General features: G+C 37.6%; 1 protein-coding gene across 1 annotated transcript in view; it reads left to right on the top strand.

Annotated features, from left to right (window-relative positions):
* The first annotated feature begins 6061 nt into the window (after positions 1-6061).
* LOC306850105 (choline/ethanolamine transporter flvcr2a-like) overlaps positions 6062-16599 on the top strand; it is a 43505-nt gene continuing 32967 nt past the window's right edge. The window contains exon 1 of the mRNA XM_079385548.1: positions 6062-6898. Coding sequence (XP_079241674.1) covers positions 6347-6898 — 552 coding nt within the window. The 5' untranslated portion in view covers positions 6062-6346. The remainder of the gene's footprint in view (positions 6899-16599) is intronic.

Genomic DNA, 16599 nt, shown 5'->3' with positions numbered 1-16599 from the left:
CTATGGGGGGATACTCTGCGTTCGGGCCATTCCCGAGCTCAGAGCCCTTCCCCAGGACAGCACGCCAACTACGTATTACCATACTCGCCAAATACGCATTACGTAACTCGTGCTAAATATATGTAAGTGTGAACTCATGAATTTCTAGTGATTATCATCAATTTGATTTTGCAGATACTATTTAAACTAAACTGAGCTAGACAATGACATCTCTGAATTCAATAATGAAATGCCTTTAACTGACAATTGAGTGTTTAATATTATTATTATACATTACTGACACTCTATCCTCCAATTTGATACTGTTAAGTGCTTTGACACAATCTGTATTGTTAAAAGCGCTATATAAATAAAGGTAAAAAATATCTGCTGTAATTTACATTTACATTTAGTAGACGGTTTTATCCAAGGCGACTTACAAATAAGTACACATAGCAAGGTTATTTTTATTATTTTATTTTTTAATGAAAGAAAACAAGTAGAATAGAAAAAAATGTTTTTTTTTTAAGAAAACTAGTAGATAGAATAGAAAAAGAAAGAAAGCTAGTGTTAGAGGGTCAAATAGATACAAAGAATAGCTACAAAGAAGAGAGACAGATGAAATAGAATTAGAATAGAGAGTGCTAGAGTTAGAGGGTCAAATCAAGATGGAAGAGATGTGTTTTTAGCTGATTCTTGAAGATGGGTAAGGACACAGCTGCTCGGATTGAGCTGGGCAGGTCATTCCACCAGGAAGGAACAGTTCATTTAAAAGTCTGTGAAAGTGATTTTGTGCCTCTTTGGGATGAACAATAAAGCGCAGTTCACTTGCAGAACGCAAGCTTCCAGAGGCACATAAGTCTGAAGTAATGAATTTAGGTAAAGGGGAGCAGAGCCAGAGGTGGTTCTGTAGGCAAACATTAATGCCTTGAATTTTATGCGAGCAGCTATTGGTAGCCAGTGCAAATTGATGAACAGAGGTGTGACGTGCGTTCTTTTCGGCTCATTAAAGATTAATCTTGCAGCGGTATTTTGGATTAATTGCTGGAAGACCTGCCAAGAGAGCATTGCAATAGTGCAGCCTGGACAGAACAAGAGCTTAATTTATTATTATTATTATTACTTGTAATTTATATACAGTATTTGCATAACTTCAATCAGTTGTTTCTCATAAGCAATGGAATAAAATACAGGGGACATATTTGTGCTTCAGTTCACAATATATATACAGCTGTTCACTTTGACTTTAGCCTATAAGTTAGGTTTAGAACATGATGTTATCTGTTCTGACATACAGTGTGAAATTACTATGACGAATTCGGCTCGTGGCCTTCCGTCCGACTGCCATAAGAGGTCACCTCTCCATCATATTGACTCTCACACCACACAGACTGTAAAACATCACCCTGGACTGCATTTCCCATCATCCATTGCACTGATCACACACAGCTGTCACCAATCACATGCTCACCTAAGAGCTATTACACACACTATATAACACCCACTCAGCTCTTGTTCAGATCGCTGAGTATTGTTCAGCCTTTATCATTGGGATAGTCGATAGCCACTTTACAGAGCCATTCATAGTCATGCCTGTTATTTTCCCATGTTTTGCTTCCAGCTTGTGTATCTTGGATTTACCCTTTGCCTTGCCGTTTTGGGCTCTGTTTGCCCCTGCCTGGACTATTGCTATGTACCTGGATTATCTCTCTTTGCCTTGCCCTGTTGGATATTGTTCGCTGATCGAAGACCTCCGCTTGCTCTAGGATTGCTTTTGTCTGACCTCTTCTGTGTCTGTTTGCTGTGAACTGACCACGCCTGTTTTGACCATGCTAATTAATAAAGCTCTGCAGATGGATCTGCACGTTTCCTCTCTTCCTCCCATAACAATTACATTGTTTTGGTCTTGGTTGAACTTGAGTATAAAAGAAGTTCAAGCATTTTAAATTTGTTAACCGTATGCAATTTTGTGTCAAAGCAACAAGAAATGTTAATTGTATAGCCTACACACAGATGTTGTGCTAACTGTTTTAAGAGTTTAGGAAAATTGTTAAAAGTATTGAAAAAATTGTTTTAGCGATCATAAAAAAAAAAAAAAACTGTAGTCCCACATTGGAAATTTTAAAGCAGGTTAATTAAGTTTGCCAGTATAATATTTCTTAAAGGTTAGACGTTTGTGAATATTTTGAGTAAAATATGTTCTGAAAAAGGATGCCAATGTTAGAATTTTTAAGATTATAATAGCCAGTAAATTATTAGAAAATAATAATGCACAGGCTGTTAGCACGGTAAATAATTTTCATTAATTATTAAATGCTCCTTGAGAAAAGCATCAAAGACATCTCAGCCAAAGTAAAATCTTTATTCCTCATACAGGGCTCTAAATCCCAATATATTTGAATACTAAATACTACCAAGTCTCCCTTTTTTCTTAACTTGCTCAAAACCATATTTCAACATTTTCACTTTCCTCATTAAGTCCTGTGGAAACTACAATACTTGATCTGGTTCACATTTGCCCTACATAAAGTAATCTAGTAGACTGCACATTTTAGAGAATTACATTAATTAAAAGCAACAAAATCACAAGAGAAACACAATTTTGTTGTGTAGATGATAAATTATGTTCGAGTGGATCTGTGTTTTCCAGTTGTTTTCAGTGAGTGCAGGACCTACAGCTCGTCTTTATTAGCATTTTATCTATGGAAGCATATGTGTTGCTAAATTCAATTTGCAATGTAATATGCAAAATGGCCATGCAATATGTAAAAATGGCAATGTATTTCTGTATTTAAATGTACATTTTCCCATTCATATGTGCAACATTTAGTGCAAAATGAAAATTCAATTATATCATTTAAATTTGTCATTTTCTACACTAGTTTTAATATGCAAATTAAAAACATATTTTAAAGCTTCATAAGTTGCAAAATGCAAATGTATTACCCAAATTGATTAGATATGTTTAACATGTCCAAGCAAAAATTGTAGCGAAATTATCATTTAAATGCTATTTTTCCTAAATGCATTTAGACTTTGGGGTAGGACACTTGGGATTGCATTTTCATCGTGAGACTGCAGGATAATTGTAGCAGAATTCAAATGCATTTTGTTTTATTGACCACAAAATCATTGTTATTTGTCTGAGAGGGGCACTTTTGAATCATTTTGAAAAAAGGGCAGGTGCTCGAGCCCCCAAAGCCCCTGCCCCTGAGGAGCTCTGCATGTCCCTGTTCAGGTGCCACGGAACACGCGCTATGTTACGGATTAAAAATAAAAGAGTAATAAAATATAAGGTAAGGTAGTAAATACGTGTAGAGTAGCACTGTCTGTTTGCTAATGTGCATCAATCCGAGTGTAAACAGTGAGAGATGTTCAGGCAGGTGAAAAGCGTTTGGTTAATGGTGAATATTGACCTATCCTGCTGCTGATGTAATGATTGACAGCTAGGGGGCGTGTTCGGCTCGGAATGCATTTTCAAATCCACAATGACTTAAACTATATTCATTGCGGGGTATTTACTGAAAATGCAATTAAAACGTCATATATGTAAGTGTCAATGCATTTAAGAAAAATAAAAGACATTTAAATCACCATTTTGCTACCCTTTTGCTGCACCTTTGTCTCAGAACACATTTTGAAACTCTCATTGCATTTTGCTACAATTATCCTGCGGTCTCACGATGAAAATGCAATCCCAAGTGTCCTACCCCTAAGTCTAAATGCATTTAGGAAAAATAGCATTTAAATTATAATTTTGCTACAGTTTTTGCTTGGACATGTTAAACATATCTAATCAATTTGGGTAATACATATCCATCTTAATTTTGCAACTTATGAAGCTTTAAAATATTTTTTTTAAATTGCATATTAAAACTAGTGTAGAAAATGGCAAATTTAAATTATATAAATGAATTTTCATTTTGCACTAAATGTTGTATGCGTCATGATGAGTCCGGGTCCTGCACTTCTCCCTCTCACCACAAGAGGTCGCCATCGCCCATCTTCTCGGACTCAATTCTCCAAATTCCATTCACCTGACACACTTATTACACCCTCAGCTGTTCCCCATTGCCACAGACTATGTTCTCCTCTCTCTCACCACTCTGCCTGGTTGAATTATTTGTATTAGTTGTAATTAATTGTGTTAGTGTTTGTTCCTCTCTGGGGATACATGCACTGTTTTGCCGTTTTATGTATCCCGTTCCTGAATCTGTTTTGGTTTGCCTCGTTGGCCTTTTTGTTTCGTATTAAAGAGATTCTTACCTGCACTTGGACCCAGACTTCATCTTTCCACGGTGCTCTAAGTGTTCCGTGACACATATGAATGAGAAAATGTAATTTTAAATACAGAAATACATTGCCATTTTTACATATTGCATGGCCATTTTGTATATTACATTGCAAATTGAATTTAGCAACACATATGCTTCCATATTTATCAGCACCAGACACACCAAACAACAAAAAAAGATGATTTATTTAATAAACATGAATGTGCAATAGGCCTGCTGTTATGGGTGTCTGGTGTGTAAAGCAAAGAGCACGACGAAGGAGTACAAAAGGAGTTATTTTAATCATTCACAGACTGAGAAGGGCACAACCAAACATAAATCCAAAATAATAGCAGACAAAGGAACATGGGAGAACACAGGCTTTAAATACTAAACTTAATCATTGGGAAACAGAAACAGGTGAGGAGCTAATGAACTAATCAGGAAAACTAGGTCAACGGAAGACATGGCAAAACAACTAAAACAGAACAACATGTAACACCTGCTTTGTACAAATAAATAAATATTGTTAACAAAGAACATTTTAACTGTTTATAACCTTCTCTGTAACATGGTTGCATGATGGCATATAGTTGACATTGCTTAGACATCATACCAGATCATGCACATAAAAGGATCTTTCCATTGTAAATAAATCAATAAATACAAATTCAAGTTCTGACATCATTTGCCTATCACTGATCATTGCTGCAACTTTAACATTTATGTTTGTGACCAGCAGAGGGCTCCGGGGCCCCAAGTATTCGCCCAATGGATAATACCACAACTTTATACTATACAGTAGGGGAGAGTGGGGACGGTTACAATACATTTTTGCATTTCTTTTAGTTTTTCAGAGACTGTTTGCATTAGAAAGGCAGAATGTTAATACAATAAAGCAACGTCAGTCGGCTACTCACCCACATTGCTTTAACACGTGCACATATGATAATATACACACAATTTATACTTGAATAGACAAAGTCAAATGTTGCAACTGACCCCACAAGAGGGGACGGTTGCAACAGTCCACAGGGGCAGTTGCAACATTCATTAAAATGTAATTAAAACCATTCTTAAATATCATTTTGCAGTTTCTTTATTTTATTTGTGCATAGACATGGTCTTTAATAAGTTAAATTGGCTGTATAAAAACTAAGAATAGTAAATGTAACAACCTTGCCTTGGTTAATTATTACAATACATTTGAACTACAAAATATTAATTTAATCAGAATCAAGACACTAAAACATAATAATAGCCTGCTTCTGTTAACATCTGTGAAAGGTTACTGAACTAAGGCCAGTTGCATGAACTTAGTCACTGTCTTAAGAACTAGTTTGACCAACTAGCAGTTAACCAAGTGTATCAATGTTGTGGTAAGAGACAGCATGTTGGGACGGTCCCCACCCTTGACAGCCGTGATAAAACTTGGTATAATAGCTTGACACAATATCTTTGACACATGCTAGCTATGCCTATTAGAAGCTAAGAAAACACAGATATAAATCATGTTTTTACAATGCTTCACTCAAACAACTTAGTATAACAAAAACAAATCTGGTAATTAAAAAAAATACTTTTTTTACCATGAAAATTATTTCCAGAGGTTTAGCATGTGATTTAGCAAGTGCAGTATGAATATCATCACTGTAGTTCATTCCTGATTGAAGAAATAAGCCATGTTGCAACTGTCCCCACTCTCCCCTACAGCCTAATACTCTATATTTAATAAATAACAGCTCTTCTATATTAATATGTTGGGTTGAGCAGGAGCTAATGATTGACAGCAGATCACGTGCTAGAGTTTCTCTCTCGTGTGATGATGATGATGATGATGATGTGCAGTCTAAAGCTCACGCGCATGAATCAGTGATAGAAGTGATTGAGTTGGTTCCTGGAGGGTTGTGTGATTCTGTCTTCACCTTTGCTCTGAACTTTTATTCTCGCTGGAAACGGAGTCAGTCCGGGTATTTAAAGACTTGGGCGCTCTTAGGAACTTCTTCTGCGTCTGGAATATTTCCTTCATTACAACAGAAGGACGCGATTCTGGATTCATGAAGCAGGATTGACTGAAGAACTCGCAGCGCAAAATGTGCGAAAATAGCGACAACCACTTTGGAAAAGACGTTCTTCAGACAGAACAGACAAAAAACAGAGATGGAAACTTTGATCACGTTGAAATCTCCGAATGCAGAGACACGAACACTCGTTTATACCGGAGGCGATGGCTCATTCTGTGTCTCTTTAGCTCTTATTCGCTGTGCAACGCGTTCCAGTGGATCCAGTACGGAATCATCAACAACATCTTCATGAAATTCTACAGCGTCTCTTCGTTCGCCATCGACTGGCTGTCAATGATCTACATGCTGACTTACATCCCCTTCATATTTCCAGTGGCATGGCTGTTGGAGAGGAAGGGGCTGCGGGTGATCGCTCTGTTCGCAGCCTCGATCAACTGCGTGGGAACGTGGATCAAAGTGGCCAGCGTTCAGCCCAGCCTCTTCTGGGTCACTATGCTCGGACAGTTCGCCTGCTCCTTTGCGCAGGTGTTCATTTTGGGAATGCCGTCTCAGGTGGCGTCCGTGTGGTTCGGATCTGATGAAGTGTCCACCGCCTGCGCCATCGGCGTGTTTGGAAACCAGGTGCGTAAAAGCGCGCGGAGCGCATTTCTGCATTACCATAGGAACACAGAAAAACTGTCTGCCTTTCATTTAAGTTACATTAATCAGATGGCCTAGATTACACCAAAAACTCATCTTTTCCCAGAATATGTCAACACACATAGACTGTGCAGTCCTTTATTTTTACTGTTTTTTGTTTTACTTAGAAAACTTAGAATTTTTACTTCAGTCAGGGGTTTTGTTCATAGAAATGGGAGAGTGAATAAAATTTCAACATATGACACATTATCCATCTATGTGGAAAGCAGGTTTGCAGTTCGGGTTAAATGGAGGTTAAACTTAACATTGTAGCTATATTCATTAGTTTCAACAGCGTTTTTATTCCAGCAACCAGAAAGTTGAATTACAAGTTTGACACACTAAATAGAAAAAAAGGAAAATTAATTAAATAATAATTTGTCATAGGGCGCAATACATCGGCTATACAGCAGGCCCTATAGCAAACCAGTGAACATCAGTGTTTCATGGCTTTATGAAACTATAACATTATATGATTGTTTGGCCATAAATGACTGAACTTGACAGTTTGAGTTTAGATGTATCCTACAGTGCAGTATGTAAGGGACTATTCACACAAAACGCCTTTTTGCGTCTAAAGCGGGACAGACGCGTTTTAAACAGTTGGACTTCTATTAATTTGAGCTCCGCCTTTAGCGCATGTTTACGCACAAAAAACGGAGCCCGGCACGTCACCTGTAGGAGAAAAAAAAACAATCCGTGGCGACGGTATTGCAATCCGTCACCTCAGTTAAACCGTGCTCACGGATTAATAAACCATACCCACGAATTTCCAATCTCTGCGCTCAGATTTTGTAAACCATACCCTCTGTTTTTGAATCCGTACCCACAAATTCATCATCCGTGCGCACGCTTTCGCAATCAGTTCCCGCGGGCAGGCGCGCAGATGGCACTAGGGACGGGGGGGACATGACCCCCCCCCCAGATTCATAGTGACCCGATCCGTCCCCCTCACTGTCTCTACGAAAGGCAACATCAGTATACGGAGGATAAATCAGGGTTTCCTCTATGTACATTAGCCTATGTAGTGGCGGCCAGGCCACATGCACTAAGCCATTTTGAAAAACGCTTTTGACCGCAGTGTCTGACCGAGTCCCAAAACACGTGTAGCCAATCAGCAGTAAGGGGGCGTGTCTTGTACTGATTGAGTACACAGGAGTCAGGACGTATATTAGCAGATCAACTATAGATAGAGAGAGATGGCAGATAAAAAAGAGGAAAATATCATAGAAACAAAACATTAAAAAGAAGGGTTACGATCAGGCAAGAGGTAGGAACCGTGTAAATATAGATCGGAGCAGCTTTCCAGCGGTGGAGAGAAACTCAAGGAGCAGGAAGGGCTCGAATTGGACACCGAGGTTGTGTTGTTTCTTTTTGATAGGAGAGTAACGTTGATTTTGCTTTGTCTCACACAACTTATCCTTGTTGGCTTTTGCTTGAATATGCTTTTGTGTCATCTTTGCTTGTTTCTGGATTGTCGTTGCCATGGTTGTGTATGTAGGCCTACATGTGGATGCTGAGATTGTTTTTAGTTTCACTTTAACTTTCGAGATTCACAATCGCTCATACTCTGTTTATACTATGGAGCAGCAGTACTAAGCCAGTACTATGAAGCTAGATTCACACTTCGGGCACCAACCCCCCCTCCCCGTATAGATCTTGAATAAATTAATATTTGTATTTACATGTAATCATTTTGCAGACGCTTTTATCCAAAACGACTTAGTCTAAGTGAAGTCTAACGCAGTACATGTAGCAAGTAGCAATTAAGGGAAGTCGTGGCCTAATGGTTAGAGAGCTGGACTCGTAATCCAAAGGTTGTGGGTTTGAGTCTCGGGCCGGCAGGGATTGTAGGTGGGGGGAGTGAATGTCCAGCTCTCTCCACCCTCAATACCACGACTGAGGTGCCCTTGAGCAAGACACCGAACCCCCAACTGCTCCCCGGGCGCCGCAGCATAAATGCTGCCCACTGCTCCGGGTGTGTGTTCACGGTGTGTGTGTGTGTGTGTGTGTGTGTGCATTTGTTCACTACTCACTGCTGTGTGTGTGCACTTGGATGGGTTAAACGCAGAGCACCAATTTCGAGTATGGGTCACCATACTTGACAATACGTCACGACTTTACTTTTTACTTTACTTTACTTAAGGTTTTTTGATCTACATCACAATATGCCATGACCTACATTACATTATAATGTTAAAACTTTAATGTCTAAATTCATCCACGATGCTTTTGTCTTTACTGGCGACCTCAAAGTTTGTTTGTTTTTTTTTTCATTTCATATGTTATCGCCAGGATGCCCTTATTATAAGGATACAATAACCACTTTAATACGGTATGAAGAGTTTATTTGCAAAAACAGATACCTCTATGGCAAGCCGTTTTGACTTTTATTCCTTCAAATGATATGAATTCTTAATATCAACAATTCAGTTTTTATTAGTTAAATTGCTAATTCTTCATATCAACAATAAAATTTTCACTAGTTAAAATGTTAATTTCTGATATCTGAAAATGTATTTCTGATATCAACAATTTAATTCTTGATATCAACAATTAACATGGTCACTAGTGACAATAAAATTGTTGATATCAAGAATAGACATTTTTACTAGTAAGAATTGTATTTCTGATGTGAAATTGGAATTTCAACTAGTAAGAAATTAATTCTTGATATCAACAATTGATTTTGAATGGCAGCCTATGGTGATATTTAACTAGTGAAAATACAATTACAGATTTTACAATTAACATTGTTACTAGTGGAAATGTAATTGTTGATATCAAAAATAGCCATTGTTGCTAGTAGAAATATAATTCCTGATATCAACAATTAGCATTTTAACTAGTAAAAACTGAATTGTTGTTATCAAGAATTCATATAATTTGAAGGAATAAAAGTCAAAACGGCTTGCCATATACCTCCAGGGTTTTTTTGTATGTTTTTTATACGTCAGTGTCAATGGGGATTGTCATTTTGGTCTTGTTTTACTGTTTATGCACAGATTTTGATCAATATTTTAATATTGGGGACATTTTGATCAATATTTGTATATAGTTCACAGAGGAACTCTCAAAAACAAACAAAGAGACAGTTATTTGTTTACATTCTAAAAGCAGCGATGGCCACTGCAGCATGCAAGCCCCGCCCCTTCATGTATCCTCCGAGGAGCTCTGAACATTCTAACAGCTCCACAGGCAGAAACAGATAAAGCACCATCCTGAAACACTGTTTGCTGACTATGACCAACCTGCTCTTCTACACTGAAAACAGCTCCTTATGGCATACTGCTTTCTGCCAACGCTTCACCTTCACCACAAAAAGAGGCATCTGCAAAGGCAGACAGATCCTGGTATTTGAAGATGCTGAAGGAAATGAGTAATCAAGAATTTTATCTCTGAACTTATACCACAACGGCATTGTCATGATCCAAGGCTCGGAGCCTGCCCTCCAAGCATTTACAGCTGACTTTATACAAATTAAACAGCAGACACATCTTAATACAAGTCTCATACGAGATCATACAGATATAAATACAACCTCTTCTCCCGTAAAAGACATCCAAAAGAAGAAAACAACTACAACAGCCTTAATTCAGTCTCCCTTGTCAAAAATGAAAGAGAAATTTTCACTCCTGGAAATAGATGTGGTGGAACTAAAAGAATTAATAATGTCCCAGTTAAAAGACAACAGCGACTTGGAGCAGCTTACAAAGGACATGATGACTCTAAAACAAGAGACTGAATACCTGCTGAGAAACAAAGAACAGATGTCAAAGGAACTTCACCAAGCCAGAGAAGAGCTGGAGGAATTAAAATCAACTTTCAGGAGACAAGTAGCTGAAATTAAAACAGAAATGCATGAAGATGAACTTATAAATAACATGAAGGAACAAACTTCTTCATGTTTCAACTTCCAAAGGATCTCATGCTAAACACTTGACCTGTCTCCCCACTGACAATCACCAATCACCCGCAGTGGACCATCCTCACGCTTCATCAGATCCACAGACCAACATCCACAGCACTGCTCCAGATAACCTCACTCAAACAGAAGCTCTTATTCTCATCCACTCCAATGGAAAATACTTAAATGAGAAACTCTTGTTTCCAAAAATGACAGCACAGAAAATGTGGTGCCCAAATACAAGCAGGGCTCTTCAGATTTTATCTGATAAAAATCTGAAAGAAACTTACAAGCACATCATAATCCACACAGGGACAAATGATTTACGAGCAGCGAAGGGTAACGTGGCTCCTATGCTCAGAGAGGTGGCCATCAGAGCCTCAGAACGCTTCCCAGAAGCTAAAATAACTCTGTCCACGTTACTGCCACGGAGGGATGTGCCTTTACACATGATCCATGGAAACAATGTAGAACTTTCCAGAACCTGTGCATTCATTCCAAACGTTCACCTGGCTTACCATAAAGACATTCGGCCCCATCATATGTAGGACTACATACACCTCAACAAGAAAGGAGTACAACTCTTCGCAAGAGTGCTGAAAAGCACAGTATTTGGTAAAACAGAAAACAGCAGAAACCTACACAGAAAGAGCAGCTCCCAACCACCAAGAAACGTCCATCCTCCTCCAAGAACCAGACAGGACTCGACCCCTGGAGCGCCATCACAGAGCTACGCCGCAGCAGCCCAACAGCCACAGAACCCTGCAGCCGCCGAACTCAATCAGATAAGACACCTGCTCAACATCATCTGCTCCAAACTGGTCAAATAATGTACAAGAGTAATACACACAAACACACACTTAAAATGACTGTCAATATCAATGTGGAATATTCAAGGCTTGAATTCGACAGCCTTTGGACTAAAGAGTTCAAACACAGAATTCCAGAAGAGCATCAAAGAGATGGATATTATAATTCTACAGGAGACATGGAGCAGGGCAGACGCCATCACCCACTGCCCACCCAACTACAGAGAAATCATCCTACCATCACAAAAACTCAACACAGTCCGTCAGGGAAGAGACTCAGGAGGACAAATAATCTGGTACAAATCAAAATTCCACAACCACATCAACACAGTAAAGCAAGGCAAATACTACACCTGGCTTAAAATCCACAAGGAACTGCTCCCATCCAGAAAAGATATATTCATATGTGCCATATACATCCCGCCATCAGAGTCCCCCTACTACAGCGAAGACATGTTCTCCACATTAGAGGAAGAGACAAGCCCTTCCAGGCCCAGGGAAACATGCTCATCTGCGGGGACCTGAACGCAAGAACAGGACTCCAGCCGGACTTCACCGACGCACAAGGGAGCAAATATATCAACAACAAACTGACTGTTATTAATAACACATTCTCCCAGATGCACAGAAATAACCATGATCACATAGTAAATAAGAATGGGAAAGACCTCCTGCAGTTCTGTCGAAGCCTGTGTCTGAATATCATCAATGGTAGGTTACGAGGAGACACTTTAGGGAAAAAAACTGAGAACATTGTCAAATCAGAAACACGAAGATCCAAATAATGTAGAGATCTGCCCTCTTTACAGTGAAACACTAAAACAATACAAACATACACTCAGAACCAAAAGAGCACAATACATCCAAACACAACTGACAATAATCGAGAAGTCGGTGAACACAAACCAGTTTTGGGAAAATTGGAACAATCTGAAAAAACTGATCATGAAGAATTGGCAATCCAAAATGGAGAAATATGGGAAAGTCATTTCCAGACATTGTTTAATAAAGTACAAACAAACACAAACTGTAAGCAAATTCAAACAATCAACCAACTGGAAAAACTAGAATTAACAATCAAAGATAACCAAAACCCATTACATTTCCCAATAACTGATAAAGAACTTAAAGAAAATCAAAAACCTCCAACACAAAAGCATCTGGACCTGATGGGATATTAAATGAAATGATAAAACACACGAGCAGTAAATTCCAATTGGCCTTTCTAAAACTATTCAATGTGGTTCTGAGTGTAGGTTACTTCCCTGACATCTGGAATCAAGGCTTGATAACACCAATCTTTAAAAACAGAGATACATGTGATCCTAACAACTACAGAGACATCTGTGTGAGCAGCAACCTGGGAAAGGTATTGTGTAGCATAATAAACGCTCGACTATTAGACTTCATCATCACACACAATGTACTGAGCAGAAGTCAAATTACCGTACATCTGATCACATCTATACATTACATACTCTAATTGAAAAACATGTTAACCAAGATAAAGGTAAAATATATGCATGTTTTATCGACTTCAAAAAAGCCTTCGACTCAATTTGGCACCAAGGACTATTTTACAAAATTATTGAAAGTGGCATAGAAGGTAAAACCTACATCACTCATTGGCAAACCCAAACACAACAACAGAGTAAAATGCAATGCTATTCGGCCCTAAAGAGAGAGTACAGTATGGCAGAGTATCTGTGCACAGTGTCAGATAAGAAGCTGAGAAGCACATTAACCAGACTCAGCGGACACAAGCTGATGATAGAGATGGGCTGCCCCCGGAGCAGAGATTGTGTTCACACTGTGATCTGAATCCGACGGAAACAGAACTGCACTTCCTAACAGAATGCTCCAAATACACAGATATACGGACAGTGTTCTCTGATCAAATACAGCAGATCCATCCAACATTTACACCTCTTTCAAACCAGGAGAATCTGTTAGGAGAACACAAGAACTGCTGTGTGTTTGTCTGCCTGTCACCATAGAAGAGAAAACACTCAATCTGCCCTGATCTGATGTTTCCAGCACATCTACATTATAATAAACCATATTACTCTATTATTTTATTTAGATGTACATTTTGCCTCCGTAAATCTGTCTAATCCCTTATTTTTATTTCTAGTTTATACTTACATTAGTAATTCATTTTGTACTACATGCTAAATACTTTTATACATTATTATTAATACAATTATTATTATTCTTTCTCTTTCTGTTAATACATATATGCACTATTTGTAAGCATCCCAGCTGCAATTGCTTTGGCAAAACAAATGTATAGTTTTTGTCATACCAATAAAACACACTTGAATTGAATTGAATTGAATTGAGAAAGAGAGAGAGAGAATGGAATGGATGGTATGTCTTTAGCCATTAGATCTATCTCCAAGAATTTAACTTGCATATGAATAACACACAATAAAATAGAAATGGTCATCTTTGTTACCTTTCCCTGACCGTGTGTGTATTTATTTGTAGGACATAGGTTTGACTGTAAAACCCGGGATAACCCGGGATAACGGGTCTGGCTAACGCAACCCCGACTGACAGGATTGTTTTTCTTCTTTTTATTTTTATACTGTATAAAAAAGGTGTCCGCATATTTTACTAGGTCTATAATTTTTATACTCTGGCACATAGGCCTATAGCACAGAGAGTGAGAACGAAAAATAATATTTGATTCATGAACGAATTATTGACAGAACTATAAGACTATTATGGAAAAAAAGACAATATAACCCATTTTTTTATAAAGAACAAACAAAATTGTAATTAGTAGATTTGAATTTCCAAAACAAATCAAACTAATAAAAAATAAACTTGTTCATTCAAAACTACAAAAAGTTTCAATAGCCTGCACTACTGGTTTAAGATCACAGTATACTATAATTTGTGTAAGCCTGTGAAACACACCTATATATATATATATATATCGTAATTACAGTTTAAGAAGCGTTTAATACTAGCTTTAATGACAGCCCCATGTGCATTAAAATCAAATACTGCGCATGTGCGTAAAACATCCACTATTAATAGGATCTGATCCAGCTCGTCATCGTGCTACAGGCTGCAGCGAGGACAGACTTGGTTTGTAAACTCATGGATGTGTGGCCCCGCCTCTATTATTTTACTCACCAATAGAATAAAACACAAGAGGAGAAAGTAAAAAGCAATACAAAACAAACAATGCACCGGTTATGTTGTCATTCCTTTGCTCTCTAACTGAATGCAATGTTATAATAGACCTAACATTAACAGTGAAACATGCATCTAACTATGGGGGGAAAGCTTAGTATAATAAAATCACCAAAATAGGTTAAGTCTTCTTGTTAAGAATGAATAGTAGCTACACAAAAACATTTCCAAAACTGTAAAAGGTTATTTAAAAAGAAAGCATTCATGAATTATTTTATGATAAACATTTTACTGTCTTAAATGCACTCATTTATTTAGCCTATTAATAATAATAATAATAGTAAAACATTATTATTATTGTTATTATTATTATTATTATTATACGGGCCATTCCACCGAATGGGTGCCATTTGCTTCAAAAATTCTTTAAAAAAATTATTTTCTAGCTTTTTTAAATACTGAATCTAGTAATACACATTTCAATATTCAATACACGTTACACTATTTAAAATCTGTATTGGCCTATCTCAGGTAACTTTATTTAATACATTTCTTAAGTGGAGAATGGAGGCATTTTTCTCAGTCCTGTTACCAAAACTCTAATGTCTTTTAAAAAGCATGTTTAAAAATATGTCAACAAATTCCTTCATTTCCCCCTCAGGCAGGTGTTTATTTTAAAGAAATTGTTGGTTTCATGGTAAAAAAAAATATATATCTTTTTTTAATCATATTTTTAATCATAAAAAAAATCACTATTTATCTACACAAGGTGTATTTTTCTTTTTGTGCAGGACACTTTGCTTAATAATTTTTTATAGTTAATTGTTATGCATGTTTGTACCTATAATTTCCTGGGGACAGAAATGGCACCCATTCGGTGGAATGGCCCATACATTTAGGTTAGGCTACTTATGCATTTAGAAGAAGCTTTTATCCAAAATGACTTACAAAAGTGGAACAAATGACTCCAAAGTCAGTCACAATGCCAGGTTTATTATACAATAATAATCAAATTCTAAGATTATCACAAATTAAACAAGATTTTGACTCACATCTTTCTTATTAAATCGTCGTATTCCACTTCGTATTCCACAATTTGCTGTAGGCCTACTATTCCACATAATAATATGCAATAAAACAATAATACGCTACAATACATTAACACGTAGACTACCTAGTTTACTGTTCTTCTAAAGCGTGCGCACGGATTATGAATTTGTGGGTATGGTTTATTAATCCGTGGGCACAATTTGCTAAACCGAGAGAACAGTTTAAGAATTCGTGAGCACGGTTTATAAACTGAGGTGACGGATTGTTTTGGTTTTTTCTCCTACAGGTGACGTGCCGGGCTCCGTAGTAATGCGTTCTAGCGTTCAATTTTTTGTGTTCTAAAAACATATGTGTTTGAATGTGATTGAAAATGAATATCTGTACCCTGTAGATTACTCTTAAAATTATTAAAACCTATGCACATTTTTCAGTGAAATTATTTTTAATCAGTGAAAAGTGTTGGACTTTAAATTTCACTTTAACACTGAACATTTTGCATGTGGAAGTTTATTGTTTTCTCTAGCAGCTCCTTGTGGTGCCTTTGATTGGCCTATATAAATGTAATTAGTAGGCCATACACCCCATGTGTAATGACATGATAAAGGAGGAAGCAAAGATGCAGTGCAACAAAGGTTTATTAGAGTCAGCTTCGGACAAACAGTACAGTCTCTCGGGTGGGCAGGTGGCACAGGTACTTCGACGGACAGCGTGTAGGTGACGAGTGATGTTGG

Source organism: Barbus barbus (assembly GCF_936440315.1).
Source record: "Barbus barbus genome assembly, chromosome: 30".
Lineage (NCBI taxonomy): Eukaryota > Metazoa > Chordata > Actinopteri > Cypriniformes > Cyprinidae > Barbus > Barbus barbus.
The sequence above is the reverse complement of the archived record's forward strand: the minus strand, read 5'-3'. Positions and strand labels throughout refer to the sequence as shown.